Source organism: Eubalaena glacialis, chromosome 8, assembly GCF_028564815.1.
Source record: "Eubalaena glacialis isolate mEubGla1 chromosome 8, mEubGla1.1.hap2.+ XY, whole genome shotgun sequence".
NCBI lineage: Eukaryota > Metazoa > Chordata > Mammalia > Artiodactyla > Balaenidae > Eubalaena > Eubalaena glacialis.
Genome location: NC_083723.1, coordinates 75,945,999 through 75,969,228, shown reverse-complemented (window position 1 = coordinate 75,969,228; position 23,230 = coordinate 75,945,999). Strand labels below are relative to the sequence as shown.

General features: G+C 33.6%; 1 protein-coding gene across 2 annotated transcripts in view; it reads right to left on the bottom strand.

Moving 5' to 3' along the window:
* Window positions 1-22,102, bottom strand: part of STK31 (serine/threonine kinase 31) — a 92,523-nt gene extending 70,421 nt beyond the window's left edge. For both annotated transcript variants that reach the window (XM_061197836.1, XM_061197837.1), the window contains exons 1-7: window positions 22,075-22,102; window positions 21,934-21,986; window positions 16,265-16,363; window positions 11,162-11,236; window positions 9,579-9,737; window positions 4,872-5,230; window positions 3,725-3,899 (exon numbers count right to left, since the gene is read on the bottom strand). In XM_061197836.1, the coding sequence (XP_061053819.1) occupies window positions 3,725-3,899; window positions 4,872-5,230; window positions 9,579-9,737; window positions 11,162-11,236; window positions 16,265-16,363; window positions 21,934-21,986; window positions 22,075-22,102 (948 nt within the window). The remainder of the gene's footprint in view (window positions 1-3,724; window positions 3,900-4,871; window positions 5,231-9,578; window positions 9,738-11,161; window positions 11,237-16,264; window positions 16,364-21,933; window positions 21,987-22,074) is intronic.
* Between the last annotated feature and the right edge of the window lie 1,128 nt (window positions 22,103-23,230).

Below are 23,230 nucleotides of genomic sequence, written 5' to 3'. Positions count from 1 at the left end.
GTGATGCTTAAAGGGAAATCTTTAAACATTATAAAAAAACAAAAGATTAAAAACAATAATATGAATAAAAAATAAAACAATGATACAAATTTCCATCTACAGAAGCTAGAAGAACAACCTGAAGGAAGGAAATAATAACAATAAGTAAAGAAAACAATAAAGTAGAATAGAGACAAACAATAAAGAAAAAAAAATCAACAGAAGCAAAAATTAGTTCTTGAAAAATGTTAAGGACTTCCAGTTTCCAGTCCAGCACGTAAGAAGAAAAGTCACCAGTCCATCCTAACTAGTAAAAAGTTGAGCAAACTGAAAAATCAATATTTCTTCTTAGATTTGTCACAGAGGTAAGGTCACAAGGCACAACTGGAAAGACAAGACAGGCTAATAAAGGAAACTCAAAACTTTCTGGAGCAGCAATCCCCACCGCCCAGGGAAGAAGTCTGGAGTAGGGAAGCCACAACTGTAACTGACGTACTGCTAGAGGCTCAGTATGAACAACTGAAAGTTAAAAACACCAGGGGGACCCCATCATCAGGATGCCCCCACATTTTTGTGAGTTTTACCTCCTGGATCTCCAGCAGGTTCTCACAGTAAATCCCCTCAAGCTTCCAGCAGGAGGAGGGGAAAAGGAACCATTTTGAAATATGTTAGAACATTCTGTACTTAACAAGATCTGCCCTCAGGGGAAACCATTTAAACAGAGCCTACCTGCTAGGATTTTATCCAAGCCTAATTAACCTGGGGGAAGGGAAATACCCAAATCCAACCCACTCTAGCCATCCTGTCCTTTCTAAAGGGAGTGGGGGAGAAATCTAGATGCAAGTGTGAAATTCACAGTCTGGAGGCACAGGCTCACTAAAAGACCTTCTTAGTCTTTTTAGACTATAAAACGCTTCTCCTTCCCCCACACCTAATCATCATATTTACTAAATTCCTATTTATAGCAGTTCCTTTCACCAAATACATCATGCCTGGCTATCAAAAAAAAAAAAAAATTTGTAAGACATGTTAAAAGACAAAAACACAGTTGGAAGAGACAAAGCAAACATCAGCATCAAATTCAGATCTGGCAGGAATACTGGGATTATCATACCAGAAATTTCAAACATGGTACGATAAATATGCTAAGGGCTCTAACAGATAAAGTAGACAGCATGCAAGAACATACAGGCAATGTAAGCAGAGAGATGGAAATTCTAAGAAAGAAACAAACAAAACATGCCAGAAATCAAAAACACTGTAGACAGAAATGAAAAATGCTTTTGATGGGCTTATCAGTAGACTAGATATGGCTGAGGAAAGAATATAATCCAAAATACGTGAATCCATATATCCACAAAAAGACCTGTAGAAGAATATTCACAGTGGCTTTATTTATAATGGCCAAAAACTGAAAGCAACCTAAATGCCCATGAATAGGAAAATGAGTAAATAAACTGTGGTATATTGATAGAATGGAACACTACTTTGCAATAAAAATGAACAAACTACTGATAAACACAACCTCAATATATCTCACAGACATTATTCTTTAAGTGAATGAAGCCAAACATAATAGAATACGTATCAGAGGATTATTCCATTTATATGAAGTACAGGACCAGGAAAACGAAACTGTGGTTATATATAAATCAGAAGAATGGTTGCCCTGAGTGGGAGGAAGAGAGGATAGGCCAGAAAGAGATACCAAGGAACTTTCCAGGGTTGAAAGAAAGGCTTTATATCTCCAACAGGTAAAGCAGTTGGCCTATAATCCATTTACTCTCTTCATGGAAGGGCACCAGGACACCCATAGAGAAAATAAAAGGCAGGTAACTAGTCTAATTTCCTTGTCAACTAAACCTCTAAAAAGAAAACAGACTGTTTTCTAAGAGGAAGAGACCGTATCTCTGAAATGCACTTAGCAAAATGTTCCTGGCTAAAGGATAGTTATAATGGATAAAACCCACGATTTATGGATTTATGAGTCAGAGTTCCCTGAAGAATGTCACATATGAATCTAGGGGCTGGAGATTGAGTTCAATCACCAATGGTCAATGACTTAACCAGGCCTATGTAATAAAACCTTGATTTAAAAAAAACTCAGAAAAAAATTTAAAAATTCAGAATGATGAGCTTTGGGGGAGCTTCCAGACTGGTGAACAAATCCATGTGCTGGGGGAGTGGCAGGCCCAGAGACACCCCACCCCTTACCCCATCTCCACCCCCTTCATAACTTCCCCTATGCATCTCTTCCTTCTACTTGGCTGTTCCTGAGTTTTATCCTTTATAATAAAACTGTAACCATAAGCATAGCATTTCCCTGAGTCCTGTGAGTTGTTTTAGAGAATTACTGAATTGAGGGCAGGGGGTGGGGGTGGGATCATAGGAACCCTCAAATTTATACTCAGCCAGACAGAAGTGTGGGTAGCCTGGGATGTGATTTGTGGCTGGTACCTGAACTGGGCTAAATCTTGAGGGACTGAGTCCTTACCCTGTGGAGTCTGAGATAACTCCTGGTATTTAGTATCAAAAATGAATTGTAGGACATCCAGTTGGTGTTAGAGAATTGGAAAATAGTATTGGGATAACATATTTAGTATCAGAAAAAGCTACACATTTGAAAACCACACAGTATTCTTGGGGGGAAAAAAACTGCCCCGAATCTGAGCAAACCTTGAGAACTAACTACCATAAAAGGAAACACATGGAGATACACGAGCCTGTTAAGCAACACAAGGATGCAGATTAAGCAATTTAAGAGATCTATCAACCAAAATGCAATGTATGGGCCTAACAGGAATTCTGATTAGAAGAAACCAACCGTAAAAGGACATTCATGGAACAATATGGGAAACCTGAACACTGACTGGATATTAAATGATATTAAGGAATTATTGTTAATTTTTAAGTATAATAGTATTATGGTTATGTCTTTTTTGAAGTTCTTTTCTATTAGAGATACATACAAAAGCACATACATTAAAATATTATGAATGGGATTTGTTTTAAAATTACTCAGGAGGTATAGATTTTAAAAAAGACTGCTGTGTATTTAATAATTGTAAAAACTGGGTGATGGATACGTAAGTATTAATTATTCAATTCTCTCTTTTTAAAATGTTTGAGGGGGCTTCCCTGGTGGCGCAGTGGTTGAGAATCTGCCTGCCAATGCAGGGGACACGGGTTCGATCCCTGGTCCGGGAAGATCCCACATGCCACAGAGCAACTAAGCCCGTGCACCACAACTACTCAGCCTGCGCTCTAGGGCCCGCGAGCCACAACTACTGAAGCCTCCGTGCCTAGAGCCTGTGCTCCTCAACAGGAGAAGCCACCTCAATGAGAAGCCTGCGCACCACAACGAAGAGTAGCCCCCGCTCGTCGCAACTAGGGAAAGCCCGCACACAGCAACAAAGACCCAACGCAGCCAAAAATAAATAATAGATTAAATAAATAAATAAAATGTTCGAAAATTTCCATAGTTAAAAATTTTAAAGAACGTAAGAGGAAATGTAACTGAGAAATTATTAATCTCTCAAACATCCAATGAAATCCAAAGATGATTAGTTTGTAGCATAAGAAAAAAATCTATAAACAAATATAAAGAAAGGAGAGAATAAAGAGTGGGGAGATGAAGGGAAGGAAAGGAAAGGAGACAGAGAATTAAACAAACAAATAAGAGCAAATGAATATAAGGATTTCCCAGTTCGTCATGCTTTACCTTACACCATTGAACATACCATACCTGCAGCTCCTGGACAGTCTGTTCTACTTTCAATTCTAATGCCTTATACCTTTCAAGAAGAACCGCCTTCTCTGTTTTAAGCTTTTCATTTTCTTCAATCAGTTTCTGGTCCTGCTTAATTTTTGCCAGGCTGACATTCGACCCTAAATTAAAGCCACCAACAGCCAAATTTTCCCTATTAAAAACAAATTCACTCATTGTAAAAAACAAATTGTGTAAGTGTTACAGAGAGATCAAACCCTAAAATTCTCTTGGGTTTTTTTTTAGCATGATATATCTTAAAGTTAATTTTGGAAACTAATCTAAAACCTTTACCTAGTTCAACATTAAAAAATATTTTTAATGCAAACTAGATTTTATAACTGAAGAAACACTTCAAAAACAATGCCTCCAAATCTCAAAGAATACATATTCCAACTTCTTCATAGCAATATCAACTCCAGGAAATACAGTAAAAAGCATTTCTGTATCAGTTTCTTCCAATCCCTCCTCCCCATCACCCCCACTCCATCTGACAGTTTAGTTCCTAGAGCACTGATAAGGTCCCAAAAAACAGCTATATTACCCAAGACATGGCATCATGGCCTAGATCATGATACAGAAGTATAAGAATGGTTTGGTAAACATCAAACCTGGCTTTTTGCTTCAAGTTTATAATTCAAAATTATCTAAAAAGTGAACACCTTTTGTAATAATCTATCACAGTAAATTTTCACAGGAAGAACAAAGAGCCTCTCTTTTGTTAAAAAGGGAAGGCAATTCCCTAAAACTCATTAAAATACTCTTAAAGCCAAAGGAAAAACTTCAAGTTTATCTGAAATTCTGGCTCTCGGCTGAATCATTTAGATTTAGGGGTAGATTTTTATTTTTAATAAATGTATTCGAAAGAGTTGGAATGAAGAGTTGGTATGTGAACTTCAAAAAATTCAGGAATGATTTTTCTTTCAAAATGGCTTTTAATTAAAATACTCCTGCTAAAGAGGAGAGGAATACCTGCTTGAGAAAAACAGAAGTAATCAGTATCATCCCTCAGAATCACTGACATAGTTGAGGACTCCAAAAACATAAGCCTTGACTTCTACTATGACAAGGGCTTACACCATAAATCAGAAATTAGTTAAGACTAAAAATCCCAACGTAGTCTTACTTTGGAAGTGCCACATGATTTCCTGCATCATTTTCACTCTTCAAGTCAAGAGACAGCCTCCCACTTAAGCGGTTCTTTGGCCTGATGAAGGGTGACTGGTTTGATCTATGCTCCCACAAAGGAATGGGGCTTTTGAGGTTCCTGAGGACAAGCTGACCAGGATCCGATTTTTTTTCCTCACAGATGTCAGTGCTGGAAGTAAGTTTGCATTTTTCTGCAAATCCTTTCTTAGCCACCTCTTCCCCTATATCCACACTGCCATACTCAGCCTGAGCAATAACTGTTCCATCTTGATAGGCTGCTTTAATTCTCATTTTTATTTGCTTTTCAAAAATCAAGCTCCCCAAAAAGATTCTGCCCTAAGAAACATAAAAAAAAAGAAGACATAAACCAGCTACACCAACATGTTTTTCTCCACTTATTTTGTTTCTACCTAGTTTTTCCAATGATCGTATTTCCTCACTCTGAAATCTCTATAAAAGTGGTCTTACCTTGTTGTTGGCTAAATGCAAATATACTTCTGCATGTGTATGACTATATTCCAATTACACACTTGCTAAAATCCTTTCCAGAAGTAGAGCTGAGACCAGTATAGGCAGCCATATTTATACATTTTTAAATGTGTACCAATTAAATACCCTAGAATAATTTTTTTAAACCAAGCAGATTCTGTTGACATTTTGGCCCTAACTACATATAATGGTGCCCTGAGGAGCTACACCACATAAAAATGAATTTTGGTATCTAGAAAAAGTGCTCAAATTCAACAAAACTGTAAAAATCATTTTAAAGGCCTAATCAGGTACTCTCATTTCAAAGTAAGACAAGAGCAGAAGCAGAAAACAGAAACTCAAAGCATAAAACATCAACAATTTTTTAAAAAAATCAACCAACTGCAATTATGGAATATGAGATGTTAGAAATTCCTAAATTAAAACTCTCTTAAATAGAATTTTGTCTGAGGGAGCAATACCTGTATAACTGGCATATGAGAAGACATGTGAGTAATTAGGTACTTGATAACATTTAATTATAGATTATTGATCCACAGCACTGAGCAAAGACATACCTAAAACATATTTAGAATTGAAGATATCTTGAGATTTAATTTTAATAAGAACTTGCTTACATCTCCCGAAATCTGAACTCCTAAAATTACTTTGATGTGGTCCAATTTGATAATTATTCCTCTCTTCCCAAATTTCTCTAAGTTCCTTACCTAACTTTCATCCTATAGAGGAAATGAATCATTTCTCAGAATATATAAAGTATAAATTTGAGACAAAAATATCTTGTTTCATATCTTCCTTGGAATCCCTGATGTAATTAATCTTATGGGCCATAACCCTCTTAGGGAGAAGCTTTATTTTTAGTTATATTCCCACTAGGTAAATATGACAAACAATAAAGCTGATGCAAATAAAACCGAATAGGTAATCATACCAATAATAAGCCAGGCAACACGAGCATAAAGAACAAATTAAAAACCAGAAAATACAAGCTAGTCACATTTAAAAAAAAAAAGAAAGAAAGAAAAAAATTTTTCAAGGTACAAGAAACTAAATAATATTGATAGGGAGTAACTATTTCCTTTTTAACTATATGGTAGTATAGAGGGCAGAAGGGAGATCTATGTAGGAGTTCTTAACTTTTTCCATGCCATGGGCTCCTTTATCGATCTGGTGAACCCTTTGGAATCCTTCTTGGAAAATGTTTTTAAATGTATAACATAAACATAAGGAGAACTACAAAGAAAATTATTTCACCATGATATATTTTAAGCCCAGGTTAAGAACTCCTGAGCCTAAAAGGATGCATCTGAAAGGGTACAGGAGATTCAAACTACTTAGGCTCAAGGATCACCAACCATCACTACCAAAAAGAAAAAAGAAAAAAGAATTTTTTTAATCCGCAAACCAAAATGACAAAGTATTTTAAGTTACCAAAAACACAGGTTTAATAAATTTTTCAAATCATAAAAATTTTAAATACACACATATTGAGATACTTGAATTCACCAAGAACACCAATAGAGAAAGCAAAGATGGTCCAGAATGCATCACCAAAAAATGAGATCAAGCAGGCAAAGCTAACAAGCTCAAAATATAATTCACTGAAATATATCTAAGATTTCGATCAATCAGAATATAGTTTTTAGTTAACCTCTTTCATAAAAAAAATCCTTAACTTCAACCCTTAATGTTGAAAGTCTATCTAAAATTCAAGTATAACTTCCACCCCTAACCAATCTTAATGGAAGTGACAGTGTCTGAAAATTATTGCTGCAATATGTGAAATTCTTAATACTTAACACTTCAAGAAACTCTGTCCTTGGGCAACATATGAATTTAAGTGGAAATAAATCTACTTTTTACAAAAGTTCCAATTACCTAAAGTTGAATGTTCTAAAGGTATACTATTTAGAAATTTTTACACAGAAATCTGATTTTTAGACTTTTCTCTGAAGTCAAATTCTTTTTAGTTATGGTCATTTATCACAATTAGTACAAAACTGTTCAACCAGATTCTCCCTGAATCATATATAATTACAGGCAAAACCCTGAATTTGGAATAAAATCTGAGTTCTCCTAAATTCTAACAAAACGCTTTATTCAGAAATAGGAAAGCATCACTTGCTTTCTTAGTCTACCCAACCTTGTCTGGATATATTAGAAAACAGGTTAAAAGACCTTTAAACTGTTAAACCCATATTCCAATCTCTACCTCTCATTCCCTGATTCTACATGAAAATTTTCAAAGTAAGAAAGGCATTTAGGACATAATTTAATCTTCTTTGATCTTCAGCAATTTTTACCACCATTTTGAGTTTCAGTTTCAACTGTGCTTCAGCACAGGTGTGAAAGTGTTGGTTTAAAATGTGTTGAAAGTATTTCAGTGCCCAGGACACCCTCTTTTTTTTTTTTTTTTAACTGAATCCCTACTTATCCATTCATCCATTCAAATGCTAGATAAACTGGATGCTCATCTAACACCTAACAGGCAGAAAGAAGCAGGGAGATTAGGCATAAAAAATGAATAAAATACTTGTCTCTACCAAGACAGTCTTGTCTCTACCAAGCTCACCATCTTGTGGGGGGAGGAAAAAAATTACACCTCTACATGCCTATAAATTGAACTAAAACAGCTGCAGGAGAATGAATGGTGGGTATCAGCAAAGACTTCTTATAAGAAATTACATTTGAACCTTCAGCTGAGAATTAATGGCTAAACATGGACTTTCTAAGCAGAGGCATTCAAGAATAACCATTTCTTTCCAGAAAACATTCAGTTTGCTAATTAGTTCAACTCCAATGAATAGTCTTTTTATTGAATGTAAGCATGCAAATACAAATAATACCATCTATTAAGAATCTATGAAGCATATAAAACATTCTCAATACTGAAGTTTATTTCCTCAGTTCCAAAAATAAATTTTGAAAATGACATTTTCTTTGATTCATGTTTGTTTCAATCTACATAAATTTTATATCATCTTACTAAGAGAATAGCAATGGACTTGAGTTCTAGCCCTAGCTCAGCCCTAATTAGCTTTATGACTTTATTAATAAGTCATTTAATTGTTGTAGACCCAATTTCTTTATTTGCAAAACAGTAAGATGAGAGCAGATGAATTCTAAGGTCTGTAAATTTAAGATTCCAAGGTTCTAGGCATGCAAGAAATTCAAAACAAGCCTCTACCTTGGTCAAAACACTTATATTAAAAAAAAAGTAATAAATTTTAGATTTTAAACCAAAAATTTAGGGTGTAATTTTACAATAATATCTATGCTTTACTCTATTTATGAGAGTCTAAGTTTTAAGTACAGAAACATTTCTTATAAGTAACTATAGTGCAGACAAAACTACACCCAACGACCTAAAAGATTCTAAAAACAACAAAAAGAGGCAAAGAGAAGGTTTTCAAATTTTACTGTTCCTTCTAGTACTGATTAAATTATTTTCAAATAAGTCATTTGAGCTGCTAAATATACAATACAAATCTGATTACTTTGCAATGTGATATTCCCTCAATGGCAATATCAGCTACCAAAAGAACATCACTATTGCACAGATTTAAAAGGAGGTAGGATTCTTGTTAAGACTACCCCTGAAATTATTAGAGGTCTTCCAGAATTAGGTTGCTAACCCAAAATTTAATGGAAACGAATACAAACAGTAGTCTAGATTAGCAGAACATCACTGCCAATTACTATATCGAACAGTATGAGCCTCTGCCAAAATGATACAATCTGATTAATTTACAACTCCACTAATTTCAAATTTGTGATATTTATCGCCAGGGCTAGATTAAAGAGCACTTTTATTTAATAAATACTTTCACAAAAGCAAAAAACAGAATAATTAGATTCATCATTCTCTCCATCATAAAAGAGACTATCCTTTGAAGTTTTCACATCAGAAGAAACTATTTACATTTATTATATGTGTGCACATATATACACACACACACACACACACACATATATCATATCAGTCTTATCTGATCAGAATGTTTACCTAGCAAAGACGAGCACAAATATATTATTATACAATTGTCTGTGAATTATTCTATAATTTCATATTTTTCATTAATTTATACAAGCTTTTACATCAAAGAAAATTAATGGATTTTTAGCACACTTATATTGCGTTTCCAGCACATAGTTTTACTTCTATTAGCAAAAATATTTACAATCTTTGACTTGCCTGATCAAACTGGGTAACTTCTTGGCCAGAAGGAATCTGTAGTCCCCAAAGTCTATACTTTTTGGCAACACTAGAAAATTGCAGATCCAAAGGAATCTCAGCTATATCAGATCGACTTAGAACTTCAGTATTTCCATAGTCAATATATCTCACCAGACACTGGAAAAAAAATGAGAGAAATGCTAATACAGAACTTAGATTAAATATCTCCAAAGAAACTACCCATTTGCTGCTTTCTGTTAACTACCTGTAAATCATGATAGCATTTTACCTGAAACTGACAAAATGCATTCAGAAATGAGAGCTCCAGCAATATCCTCAAAATACAGAAAATCTATAGTCCATGAGATCCCGAGGATTTCTATATTTGGTACTATTTCCAATAGTACCACTTCTCATTTTGATTTTTTTTAAACAACAGTATTTAAATAAACATAAATCTATGAAACTTATGACTCTCTCCTATCTCAAATGTTAAAATCAACCTTCTTAAATTCAAGTTGGAAACAATAAAATCTGAAAATAAAGGCAAAGTTATGAAACTTTCTTTGATAAACTTAAGCCTACTCCAACTGTTAGATCTTGGAAATGAATCAAATTCACCCTTACCTCCAGCTCTATATCTGTATAGAAGGTAAAAAAGAAAAATAGTTTATTACAAGGTCAAAAGCCATCTTGCCCTTTAATTTAAAAAAGTTAAAGCTAAACCAAAAGCAAACACAAAATATCATCTCCAGTTGTCAAACTGTGGAGAAAAGGTCTATTTCACTAAGATAAACCACTACCCATGACAGTAATAAATCACGAGATTTTTTTAAAAGATATTTGGAACATTACTCAAGGTGTTTCACCTTACCTTCTCATTACACCAAGAACAATATTTACAAAACATATATATTATAAAATATTTTAAGTCCAGGAAAGTAGACAGAAAAAAACAGTAAAAGAAACCCTACAGAGATGCTTTTACAGAGCCTGCAATGTGCAATTGCCACCAAACAGCTATTCAGAATCCTATCTCCACAAATTCCCTTAAAAATCTCCCACAATTTCACAACGTAAAAAACAAAATAGCTAAATGCAAAGAAAATTCATCACATTTAATCAAGGCGTGAGAAAGTGGCAAGCCAATCTTCATTATTAACAATATGCACATCAACTAAGTAAAAGATAACCATAACTTCAGGATCAATCAAATGTTCTTTTCCTACTCAATCTTAATAGAATGAAATTTTAAGTTACTCAGCAAGAATCAAACATAATTATTAAGAACTGAGGTACAAAGAACCAATTGGTCACCAAAAATAATCACAAATTATGTAATCTATTCTTGGAAAATCTGGGATGATTATACAACAACTTAAAATCAGAAGACTATTCCTGAATCTGACTTGTATTTTTTTAAGCAATTCATTTCTTTTGTGTTCTCTAAGGGGAAAAATTTATATTTTAATCAGTTTATAAGTTCATTCAACCATATTTTATTACTACTATGAATAAGCAATGAAGGACTAAATAAGCATCAAATTTTGGAACCAAAATAAATATTCCTCAGAGCAAAAAAATTGAACACTTGTTCCTGCCTTTTCATCACTGATGATTTTCAGTACTTTGCATCTGTACCAACATTTATCTTCAGAAAATAATCCTCCATAAATCTACAAAGAGAAAAAGAAAGTAAAATTATTTGGCATTTTAATGAATTTAATGCTAAGTAGATCAGAATAATAATTAGCATTTATTAATGACTTACTATACATAAATAAGCATAATAACTTATTTTATTCTCATAACAACCCTATGAGGCAGGTACTTTGTTTTCACCATTATATGCCCAAAGTCATAAACTAGTAAGCAGCAGAACCAGGATTCAAATTCAGGCAACTGACTTCAGAGTCCATTATGTTTTTCTGCCTCTCCAAAAAAAAGGAGAGAGAAGACGAAAGACACAAAAACAGAAAACTCAAAAAAAGGCCCAAGCATCAAAGACTTAATGTCATGCTGTTTTAATGTCTGAAGACATAATTGGTACAATTAATTGTTCTTAAAACACAAACATGCCAAGTACATGCCACTTAAGTCTAATTCTCAACCATGGTAGGATCCCTATGTCCAACCAGACAAGAAAGATTCTTACACTTTTTACTTTATACAGAAAGACTTCAGTGTTATTGTAAATATAAGCAAATAAATTACATTAGATAATATCCTTAATACTGAACCTTCATATATTTTAAATTTATATTTTAATTTAATTATGTTTAATAGAGAACAAAGAGAAAAATTTACATACTTTAAGTCAGTGTCTCAACCTCAGCACTACTGACATTAGAGACAGGATAATTCCTTGGTGGGGGGATGGAGGCTGTCTTCTCTCATATGCGTTGTAGGATGTTTAGCAGCTTCCCCCCCTGGCCTCTACCTACAAGATGCCAATAGCACTCCCTCCAGTTGTGACAACCAAAAATGTCTCCACGCATTGCCAAATGTCTCCTGGGGGTGGGAGTGGAAGATACAAAGTAACCCCACGTTGATAACCACTTTAAACCATACATTCTCAATGGGAGAAATATTATCCCCATGGGAGTAAAAACTGGTTCTTGGAGCATGGTGGAGAATCTTAGATATTACAGTGGTTTGTAGTCCTCCAAAGTTCAACCCTACCTGACAACATAAATAGATATCCAGTGTATCTGTGGTGTTAAAATGTCTTGCAGAGAGGAGACCCATTAGGGAAAAAAATGCCTTAGAAGGGCATAATGAAAAAAAGGTTGAGGAGCATGGCTTTAGGTGATGGAGTATAAAATTAATTTTAAGTATATCACTCTGAACTAGGACAAATTCACAGATTTTAAAGCAAAAGGAATACAGAGGGTGAAATGTAAAAATCCTCAACTCCCCAAAGCAACAAAGTACAAATCAACTTAGACACACAAATGGATAGCTAAGAAAGCAAATGCTACAAAGGACAGGTGTGTTCAATTAGCACTTAACTCTGGTTCCCTCAGCTAACACTCACCAACTGAAGGGCAAGAGAGAGCACAAATGGCATGGTACCCTCTCCCAGCCATCTTACTTCATTTTTCAGCAAGCAAACAGGTTTAGTAGCAGAAATACCTGATCAACCGTCCTATCCAATTTCAAACCTTGCAAAAGATCACATTGCCGTTACGATTTTGTAATATATACCAATATAATTAACAATTCAATACAAGGCAAGTGACAGAAATGGTGTATCACTGTAACCCAGTCTAGGTAGGGGTGGGGATACCTCTAGAAATAGAGCTCGAACCCAACCAAACTGAGCAATCTAAAGTTCTTGACTCTGTTAGTGTGAATAATCACAACCACCATCATAAACACAAATCTATCCCAAATAGGTTTGTCTTGAGAGCACAGTCAGAACTATATAGTCATTCCCATTGTGCCTAGTCCCCATCTTCTCTCACGACTCCACAATTCACACCCCATGTCCTGACTACATGGTAAGAGGAAGAGGACTACTCAATCACTAAAGAAAATTTACACAGTATAATCCATTCACAGATAATCAGAGGTGGCTAAGTAATCATTTATAATGAGAGGTCTATTACTGAAAATAGGTTGAATTTTTTGTAAAGCAAGTAATTTATTCTGCATTCAACAGACGAAAAACGGATATGTCTTAACTCATAATACTATTAAACACAGTCACAGACTACAAGGATGCTTAAAAAAAACCTAAAATCTTTACAAATTGCATTATCTTATCCATTCTGATGCTCAGCTCCAAGCTACAATCCTTTCTTCCTTCTAAATTTCTTCTTTTTATACTTTTCTATATATGTCATTGGGGTTTTAAATTATTTTTAAATAAAACTAAATAAAGGCACATTATTAAAAGAAAATCAAAGTATACCCAAAGAGGTAAAGAGTAAGACTTCCTTCCCAATACTCTTCCACATGCACCTCCTGAAAATAATTTTACATTTACACTAATTTCACATGTACACTATATGTTTGTTTTATTTATATAAATGAGTTCATTTTAAATGTACTATTTTTCACCTAATTCCATATCAAAATACAGAACTCTATCTCCCTCATTTAAATAACCAGGGCTTGGGGCTGGGTGAGGCAAGCAAGGCACCCAGGGCACAAAATTTTTAAAGGGGAATTCACTCTGAGGTATCAACCCTAAACTTGCAAAAGTGCCTCCTTAAATTCAGTGCTTACCTTACCCTAGCTATCAGCCCCCAAAATGATTACTTAGTATTCCAAAATAAGGATCTACCACAGTTCATTAATTATTCCAATACAGGGTAACAGTTAAGAAGGTGGGCTCTGTGAGTTTAAATATTTGATCCACCTTTAACTAGCCGGTGATTTTCATAAAGTTATCCTAGCTGTGTCTCAATTTCCAAAAAATAAAGTATAAAATAATAACATCTGCCTCACAGGGTTGCTGTGAGGATTAAATGTTAGTACAAATGAGTGAGGATTAAATGAGTTAGTAGCCAAGTATTTAGAACACTGTCTCTGTCTCACAAAGGGTAAGATTCAAATGCAAGCTATCATTATTATCACTACTACTACTACTGTAATATTGATATATTAAAGGATATTTAATCTCCACTTTTGCCTATTACAAATAATGCTACATTGAATATATCTGTACAAACATCTCTGAGTACTTTCTGTACTTAAATGTCCAAAGGGTAAATTCTTGGCAGAGAAACTGATGCAGCCAAGACTACAGGCATTTACTATTTTGAAAAAGATGGTTAACACGCACATATAGTCATCTGATTTAAAGCAAAGATTCCAAGACAATTCAACAAAGAAAGGATTGTTATTTCAATAAATGGTGCTGATATAACTGGATATCGATATGGAAGAAAATTAATGTAACCTCTACTTCACATCATAACCAAAAATTTATTGGAGGTAAACCACAGCCCTAAATGCAAGAGGCAAAAACTTCTAGGGAAAAAACAAAATTGGAGAATATAGTCATGGCCTTGGGGTAAGTGAAGAGATCTTATATAGGAAACAGAAAGCACAAACCAAAAAAGAAAAAATTAACAGATTTCAAATGTTATCAAGAATGTGAATAGGGAAGCCATACACTAGGAGAAGACAGTGGCAACACACATATAAGACAACGGACTCATATCCAGAATATATAAAGAACATGTGCAGTTGTCCCTTGGTATCCACAGGGGATTGGTCCCAGGACCCCCCTCAGACGCTGAAGTCCCTTATAAAAAATGGCACAGTATTTGCATATAACTTATACACATCCTCCCATAAAATTTAAATCATCTCTACATTACTTGTAATACTGAATACAATGTAATTGCTACATAAATAGTTGTAAATACAATGTAAATGCCATGTAAATAGTTGCCAGTACATAGCAAATTCAAATTTTGCTTTTTGGAACTTCCTGAAAATTTTTTGGAATGTTTTTGATCCACAATTGGATGAATCCATGGATGTGGAACCCATGGATATGGAGGGCCAACTGTATAGAACTTCCTACAAATCAATCTAGACAAACAACCTTGAAAACTGGGAAAAGATCTAAATAGGTACTTCACAAAACAGGATATCCAAATGGCTAATAAAACCTGAAAAGCATGCTTAAGCTTAGTACTCATCAGGAAAATGAAATTAAAATCACAAAATAACAATACACACCCACCAAAATGGCTAAAATTAGAAAGACTGACAATGAGAAGGGTTGGTGAGGACACAGAGGAACTAGAACTCTCATACTTTGCTGGTAAGGATGCAAACTGCTTCAATACTTTTCCAAACTGATTGGCCAGTACCTACTATAGTGAAACATGCCTACCCTATGACTTGGCAATTTTACTCCTAGGTATATACAAAAAAGAAATAAGTTAAAATATCCATTAGAAGGCTTGTATAAGGATTTCATAGCAGTTTCATTCACAGTAGCCAAAAACTACAAACACTCCAAACGCCCATCAAAGGAGAACAGATAAATTTTGGTATATTTATACAGTGAAATACTGCATAGCTTGAAAAAGAACAAACACACAATAATATAGATGCACACAATAATATGGATAAATCTCAGAAATTACGTTGAACAAAAGAAGCCAGACATATACAAAAGAGTACATATTGTATAATTTACGAACAGGCAAATGAACCTATGGTGATAGAAGTCAGAATAATGATTACCTCTGTTAAGAGACTACTGACCAAGAATTGACTAAGAAGGGGCCTGAGGGAATTTTCTAGGGTGATAGAATTGTATCTTGATCTGGGTGATGATCACACAGATGCATAGATATGAAAAATTCATCAAGAGATTAAGAGATACACACTTCACTGTAAGTTATATGTCAATTAAAAAATATATGTACATATATATATTGTCCAACTGTTCTCCATAAGTATGTCTCTTACAAATTTTTATGAATCAGTGTCAAGGGCAAGGATTCTATTTTGTTCACCACTGTATACTCAATGCTTAACACAGTGCCCAGTACCTAGCAGATAGCTGATAAGTATTTTTGAAAAAGTAAACTTATTATGACTGTAGTTTATACAAATTCTAAAAACTTGCCTCTTCCTTTCAAACATATTAAAAATTCCAAAAACTATAAAATCTAAGACACAGGAAAGCTAATAAGAAAGACAGAATAATTATACCCAAGAATATGGCTCACCTTCTTTGGATCAAGATTCCCAAAAACTGAACTGGCATGGGGACAGACTTCAGACAGTGAACAACCAATCTTCATAATATCGTTATTTCTACTGATACTCTAGAAGAATAGATATAGTATAAGATTCAGTAAAATATTATTTGACAGTGTTATGCAAATGAGGGTTCTACTATGCATAATACTTAAAAGGTTTTGGAGCATTAGAAATTAAATCAATTCTTATGTCATTATTTTTTCATAATTCAAACAAGTTCTTTGTAAGAAATGGAACTAGGCTATAGAAAATTTTTACTTCCCAATGAGTTCAAATTACTTGGAATTCAAACTAAGATACCAAATATTATTAATATCATATTAAGAGGTAACTTTAAACAATTGTCTCTGGGTTTTACTTTAGCTCTAATTGCTCAAAATAGATACCATACTTTGGTCAAATGACATGGGCCTTCTCACATATTTGTTGTTGTGTAAAGGAAACATGTAAAAACAATTTCAAAATGTACAGGTTCTCTGTATATAAATACTGTAATCTAGTTAGTAAATTTATTTCTCACAGGGGCATGGGTTAACAATTTTGAAACTACTTTAGGTATATACTAGGACTGAACAAGTTAAGTAAATATGTTCTAGATAATGAAAGCAGGGAGAGAGAAATTACAAATAAGGAAGGAAGGCTAGAATGAACCTGCAGTGTTAGATTACAATTGGGAAGTATCAGTATGAACTTGTGTGTGTGTGTGTGTGTGTGTGTGTGTGTATATACACACACACACATATACACAAACACACATATATGTGTGTGCATGTGTGTGTATACATATATTTGTGTGTTAATATATGCATATATGAAAGAGACACAGAGATACAGATGTGTATATGTGTTAGTTATATATATATTTGTATTTATATAGTATATTTATAAATATATATATAGTTCCTATCTCTGTCCGCTGAGAGAGCCTAGAATCAATGACACTCAAGTAGCAATAAGCACACCTAGTGCCCAGATCTTGATTTTTAAACACCATTCTCCAATAAAAGGAACAAGAGTTCTTTGGAGAGTGGTTGAATCCAGGGCTAGGACAGGAAAATAAAAGATGATCCTGGAACATCTGGTGATGCCAGAAAGTCAAGAAATATTCAAAAAAAGAATGGGTGCATTTTAAAGGATACAGTAGCCAATGTGAACAATCTCCTATTGGCCAAAGCTGGAACAATTTAAACAACAAAATAAGTGATAGTATGGGATTATAATCCATGGAATAAATACCCATGGATTTATATTAATATAAATAATTGAATAAATAAATACATAAACGCTGGAGAGGAAACAGCTCTTCCTTAAAGAGGAATTCCAATTAATAAATGTAGAAGGAATGAGGAAAATAGAAAACCATCATTAGGCAAAGGCCATAGCAATAAATAAAAAATTTGTGGGTAAAAAGTTTAAGAGAAACAAGATTAGATAGTCTCAATGCATCTCCCTCTAAAACACTTATTACTTACAAAAGGAAAAACAGTAACTTTACAACTGAGAAACCCAGCAGTTACCACCTTAACCAAGTGGATCAAGGTTAACATCATCAATAGTGAAATATAACAACATCCTAAATCCCCAATATGACGTACTTTCAGTACACATCACTTCTGTAGTACTACTGCCAATCTATTTATGAGAAATCATAAACAAATACAAACTGACCAGAATTCATTAAAAATGTCAAAATCATGAAAAATATGTATAAATAAAGGAACTATCAAAAGTTGGAAGAGACTAAGGATACATGACAACTAAATATAATGTGGGATCCTGAATTAGATCCTGTAATAGAAACAAAAAAAAAGGCGGGGGGGGGGGTGTGGGGAACTGGTGGAATTTGAATAAGAGCTGTAGTTAAGATTTAACAGCATTGTACCAATGTTAATTTCCTGACTTTGACCATTGTACTTTGGTTATGTAAAATGTTAGCAACAAGGAAAGCTAGGTGAAGGGTATAAAGAAATTAATTTTACAACTTTCCTGTAAGTCTAAAGTTATTTCAACGTAAACTGTTAAATATATATATATATGTTCTTTAAAAATATATCAATAACATGAAGTCAGAAAGAGAAAAACAAATATTGTATATTAACGCATATATGTGGAATCCAGAAAAATGGTACAGATGAACCAGTTTGCGAGGCAGAAATAGAGACACAGATGTAGAGAACAAGCGTATGGACACCAAGGGGGGAAAGCGGGGGGTAGAGGGAGGGTGGGAGGGGGGGATGAACTGGTAGATTGGGATTGACATGTATACACTAATATGTATAAAATAGATAACTAATAAGAACCTACTGTATTAAAAAAAATAAATAAAATTCAAAAAAACAAAAACAAAATAAAAAAATCTATATCAATACCGTATTCAATAAGGCTAGAAAGAACATGATTATCTCTGTAACTGAAAATAAACTCTGAAAGAGCAGTTCAAACGACATCACGATGAATATAAGTATTGATAAACAGCAAAAATGGGAAGTGAATTTAAACTGACCCCAAGACACGCTTGAAGCAGCCTTTGTAAATAAACTCCTGGAATGAGCTCTCTAAAGTTCAAAATACACCGAAGTATTTTACATAATTAGATTTTGTAGGTATACGGACTAGCATAAACAGAAGCTCTTTTTCTCAAAGGTCAAATACTTAAGATTCCTTCAACTGCCACTCATCAAACTAGGCCTACCAAAAATTCTGAAGTGTTTCATGTAAACGGCTTAAATGGCAGAAATCCATAGTGGTAGAAACACAGAGACTATGTGTGAGCAAACCTTCATCTTGACCTGCCTCCACGTGTTTCTAAATCTCTATTTACTCTTCATCTACACCCTATCCCAACCTAATCAAATGTTAAAATTTGCATCTTTTTTTTCCTGCCGTATTCTTTCTGTAGGATTACTATTTTATTGTTGCCCTTCCTGTTGCACAGGATGTACACAACTGGTGTTACAAAGTACAATACATTCTACAGCTGAGCACCACTTTCTGTAACTGAACAGGCAAAGAAATTATACTGAACATCAGCATCTGGCAGTATTTTTCAGAAAAAAAAAAAGTGTCTAAAGTGGGTTTAAATTGATTAACACTATTAAATCACTTCTAATATTTGATATTATATGATTCAATACAGCCATACAATTACATAAAATGTGTTAACATCAAAGAATACAACCAAAATTAAAATAGCAAACAAAGCCTATATAACTTTTTTTTAACAGAAAATACTCTTGAAACCTGCATGTAACTGCCCATTCTTTTAAAGAAAACCTACTTAAAGCAAAATTATCAACCTCCAGAAAAATCACACACACTAAGCCTATCCCCACAAAGTGTACAAAATGCACACTTGAAAAATACAAAATTAAAACAACTGTAAGCAACAGGTGAGCTGCATATTTATAAGAATGTGAAAAGAAGTCCTCCCATTTTTAGCACTGTTGTATAAAGAACTGTCTTTTGATGTGAAATTCATGAATTGTCCTCCTGTTGGGACCACACTTTACAAAAATACCACATTTTTGAAACGAGATTACAGAGCAAGATAGAGCATCTTAGCAATGGCATCTTACTAAAGTTTTTTTCTTTGATTTTTACTACTTTATCAAAATATATCAAAACTTTATCAAACATCAAAAGATGTCCCTTAGATATGTAGGATTCATTTTTAAAATTCTTGCCTAGAAACAATATACAAAGGAGAAGCATATTTACTCCCAATCACACTCCTGAAAGAAGATTCTCAAGGTTGAGAAGGGTCTTCTTTTTCTCACTGGTTGTTTTTGGCCTTAGCATGTGTTAAGATGTGAGATTTCAGGTTAGTCGACTGAGCAAACTTATTACAACCGTCGAAGGGGCACATACAGGGCATGTCTCCGGTATGGATTCACACACGTGTGCACAATTTGCTTCTCGAAAAAAATCATTCGATTCATATGGACGCCTTAGCAGTTTTCACTTCATCTTTTCATCCAATTAAGACATTTTTCCTCACTTTTTCAAATATGTTTAAATTTCTACAGGGGCCTCAACTTCACAGTTGAAATCAGAGGTTGGCAAATTATGGGCTCTCCTACCTGTTTTGGTAAATAAAATTTTAATAGATCACAGCTATACGTATTTATTTATGTATTGTCTATGGCTGCCTTTGCACTACAATGGCAGCTTTTGTAGAGCTGAACAGTTGCAAAAGAGACCCACAAACCTTAAAATATTTACTATCTAATATTTCACAGAAAAAGTTTGCTGACTCCTGGTTTAAATCATAGTTCCAAATTCAAGCAACAGCTTCACATAAAGGTCAATAAAAATCAAAGTCTAGAGCTGCAATGACCAATACAATAGCCAATTCTTACTTGAAATATGGCTAGTCTGATTTAAGTTGTGCTGTAAATCTAAAATATACACTGGATATGAAAAAAAGGAAAATAAACTATCTTGGTAACATTTGTATTGATTATATTTTGAAATGATATTTTGGATATGCTGAGTTACATAAAACATATTTATTAAAATCAATTTTGCCCATTTCTTTTTACTTTTTTATGTGTCTGCTAAATTTTAAATTACTTATATGACTCACATTATATTTCTACCAGACAGTGCTGGTCTGAAAATCTTATTTAAGATAATAAATGTTTTTCCTATGTAATGAGCTTAAAAATATCATTTATCATCCAACCTGGGACACTGTTGAGAGGGACACAGGTGCTATTAATGCAGAGACAATGGGCATTGAACCAGAACACTGTGGGCAACCTTTAGAAAATATGTTCATAAGCAGAGATACAAATTTGCCAAAATTTTTCTATGACTATCAGCCTTCTAAAATGTTTTCTATATAGATTTAAGAACACTGAGTTAATTGTATGTCTTCTATAACCTTTCTTCTCATAAATCCTATTTCCCACATTGCCAATTCACTCTACCCGTACAAAAAGGAGTTCTCAGGCCGTAGAAGTACAGAGAAATGTTATTCTCTTCCCTCCCATATCATGTAGTTCACAAAATTAAAAATTAGTGAGTAATTGTGTACCTCTGAAGGATTCACCTTTTAAATTCTGGAACATAAGCACTTTGGTGCTTTGCTTTGTATTTAAACCGAGTAAACTTATCTGTCTTGAAGCATGCCAATGTAAAATTATAAATGTTCCATTAGTACTTCCAATTATATGATGAGAAAAACATTGTACCTCAAATTCAAAATTAAGCCAATAGAAAAAAATGACTGAAATTTTAAAACTTAGTATCACTTAAGAAACAATCTTATCAGAGACCTCTAGATGGGGCTGTAACTTCAGAAATACAACAGTTTTTCAGCATCTTCAGTAATTGATGCAGCCTAGATGTGTTAAATTGAATGTAATTCTAAAACCACAACTACAATTTTGCTGTTCTCTTTTTTAACTCAGTGTATTATGAGCATACTACTAATAATTCTGGTATTAAGTTCCAGCTGTAACCATTTGTCTTCTAATAATGCCCTGTGTTAAATAATGTTCAATAAAAATTAAGCATTGAGAATAACAATGATATATATACATTACAGGGTTTTTATTTTTGTTTTTGTTGGGGAGTTCCTGGATTAGTGGAGGAAAGGGTGGGAGAGGAAATCAACCAGGCTACTATTTACCTGGGCCCAAAACGTTACTGCATCTTCTACATGACTTCCAACCACATCTTCAACTAAAACCAAATCACAATGCAAAGAAAATTAGAAATTAATCAAGATCATCTAGCTCTTACAACCAAAAATAATTTTTAGTGTCAGTACCTTTACTGTAATGTACTTCTTCATCCATTTGGACAATTCCTGAAAAACTAAAACAATTCAATACTTTGAATTAGGTTCTATTAATCTGTCCATTAACACTGAATAAAGACTAAACCATATAATGTCCAAATTCCTCCAAGTACGTTTTGTCCTAAGTTATCAAAATTTAAACTCTATATTAAAAACAACCCCAAAGATATTTTCTTCAATAATTGTTTTGAGTATATTGTATTTTGCAATTTCATCATACGTAATTTCTATCTTTGAAATTATCTCCTTAGCCAAACCTTTACAAATTTACCTTGAAGTGTATAATTCATGCACACTTTGATCAGTTACATAAATACTTCAGAACAATGTGCATACTCTTTTAAAATAATTGATGCCCTCCCCAAACATGAGTAGGACTTCCATAATTTAAACAAAAAGAAATACTACAAACATATATAAAACAAATGCTTCCGACTGGTATTTAATTTTTAAATAAACATATCCATTTTATTTAAAAGGCATAGTTGTTTCTGCTTTTGAAGATACCCTGCATTTAAAAACTGCAAAATGAATCAAACTTTACAGTACCTTCAAACATAATTTTCATTAAATAATTTGCTTTCCCAACTGCAAAATATTTCAAGATAAATGTCTACTAGTTTATAATTTTATCCTTAAAACACTAAAAGATTGCACTTTACTAGCATAAATGTTAGTTTTTTGAAGGAAATGGAAAACAATAAATTTTTTTAAAGAAATTTAAGAGTTAACGAAACATCACTACACCAAAGCTCCAAATACTCTCCCAACTATGGAGAAAAAAGTTAACCCTATGGGGGGGGGAGGGGGGAAGGTCATAAAAATTATTTTTTAAACTTTATTCTTATTTTTGTTACAACTTTAAAAAATTTTTTTCGCATACACTAACTAGGATCAACACATCTTTAAAAGAAGGATTCTTCCTCAAATACTGGCCAAAAGTAATTTTTAAATTGAGCAAAAAGTTGTAAAATCAAGTTGAAATCTGTTCAGGGAGACTATATTTCACTGGAAGGCACTGGCTTAAACTTAGTAAAAATGAAAATGTTTACTTTGGAAATCGCACCACACGATCTAAAAAGCCACTGCTAGAATAATGTTTAAATCTTACTTTTAAAGGGGTCAC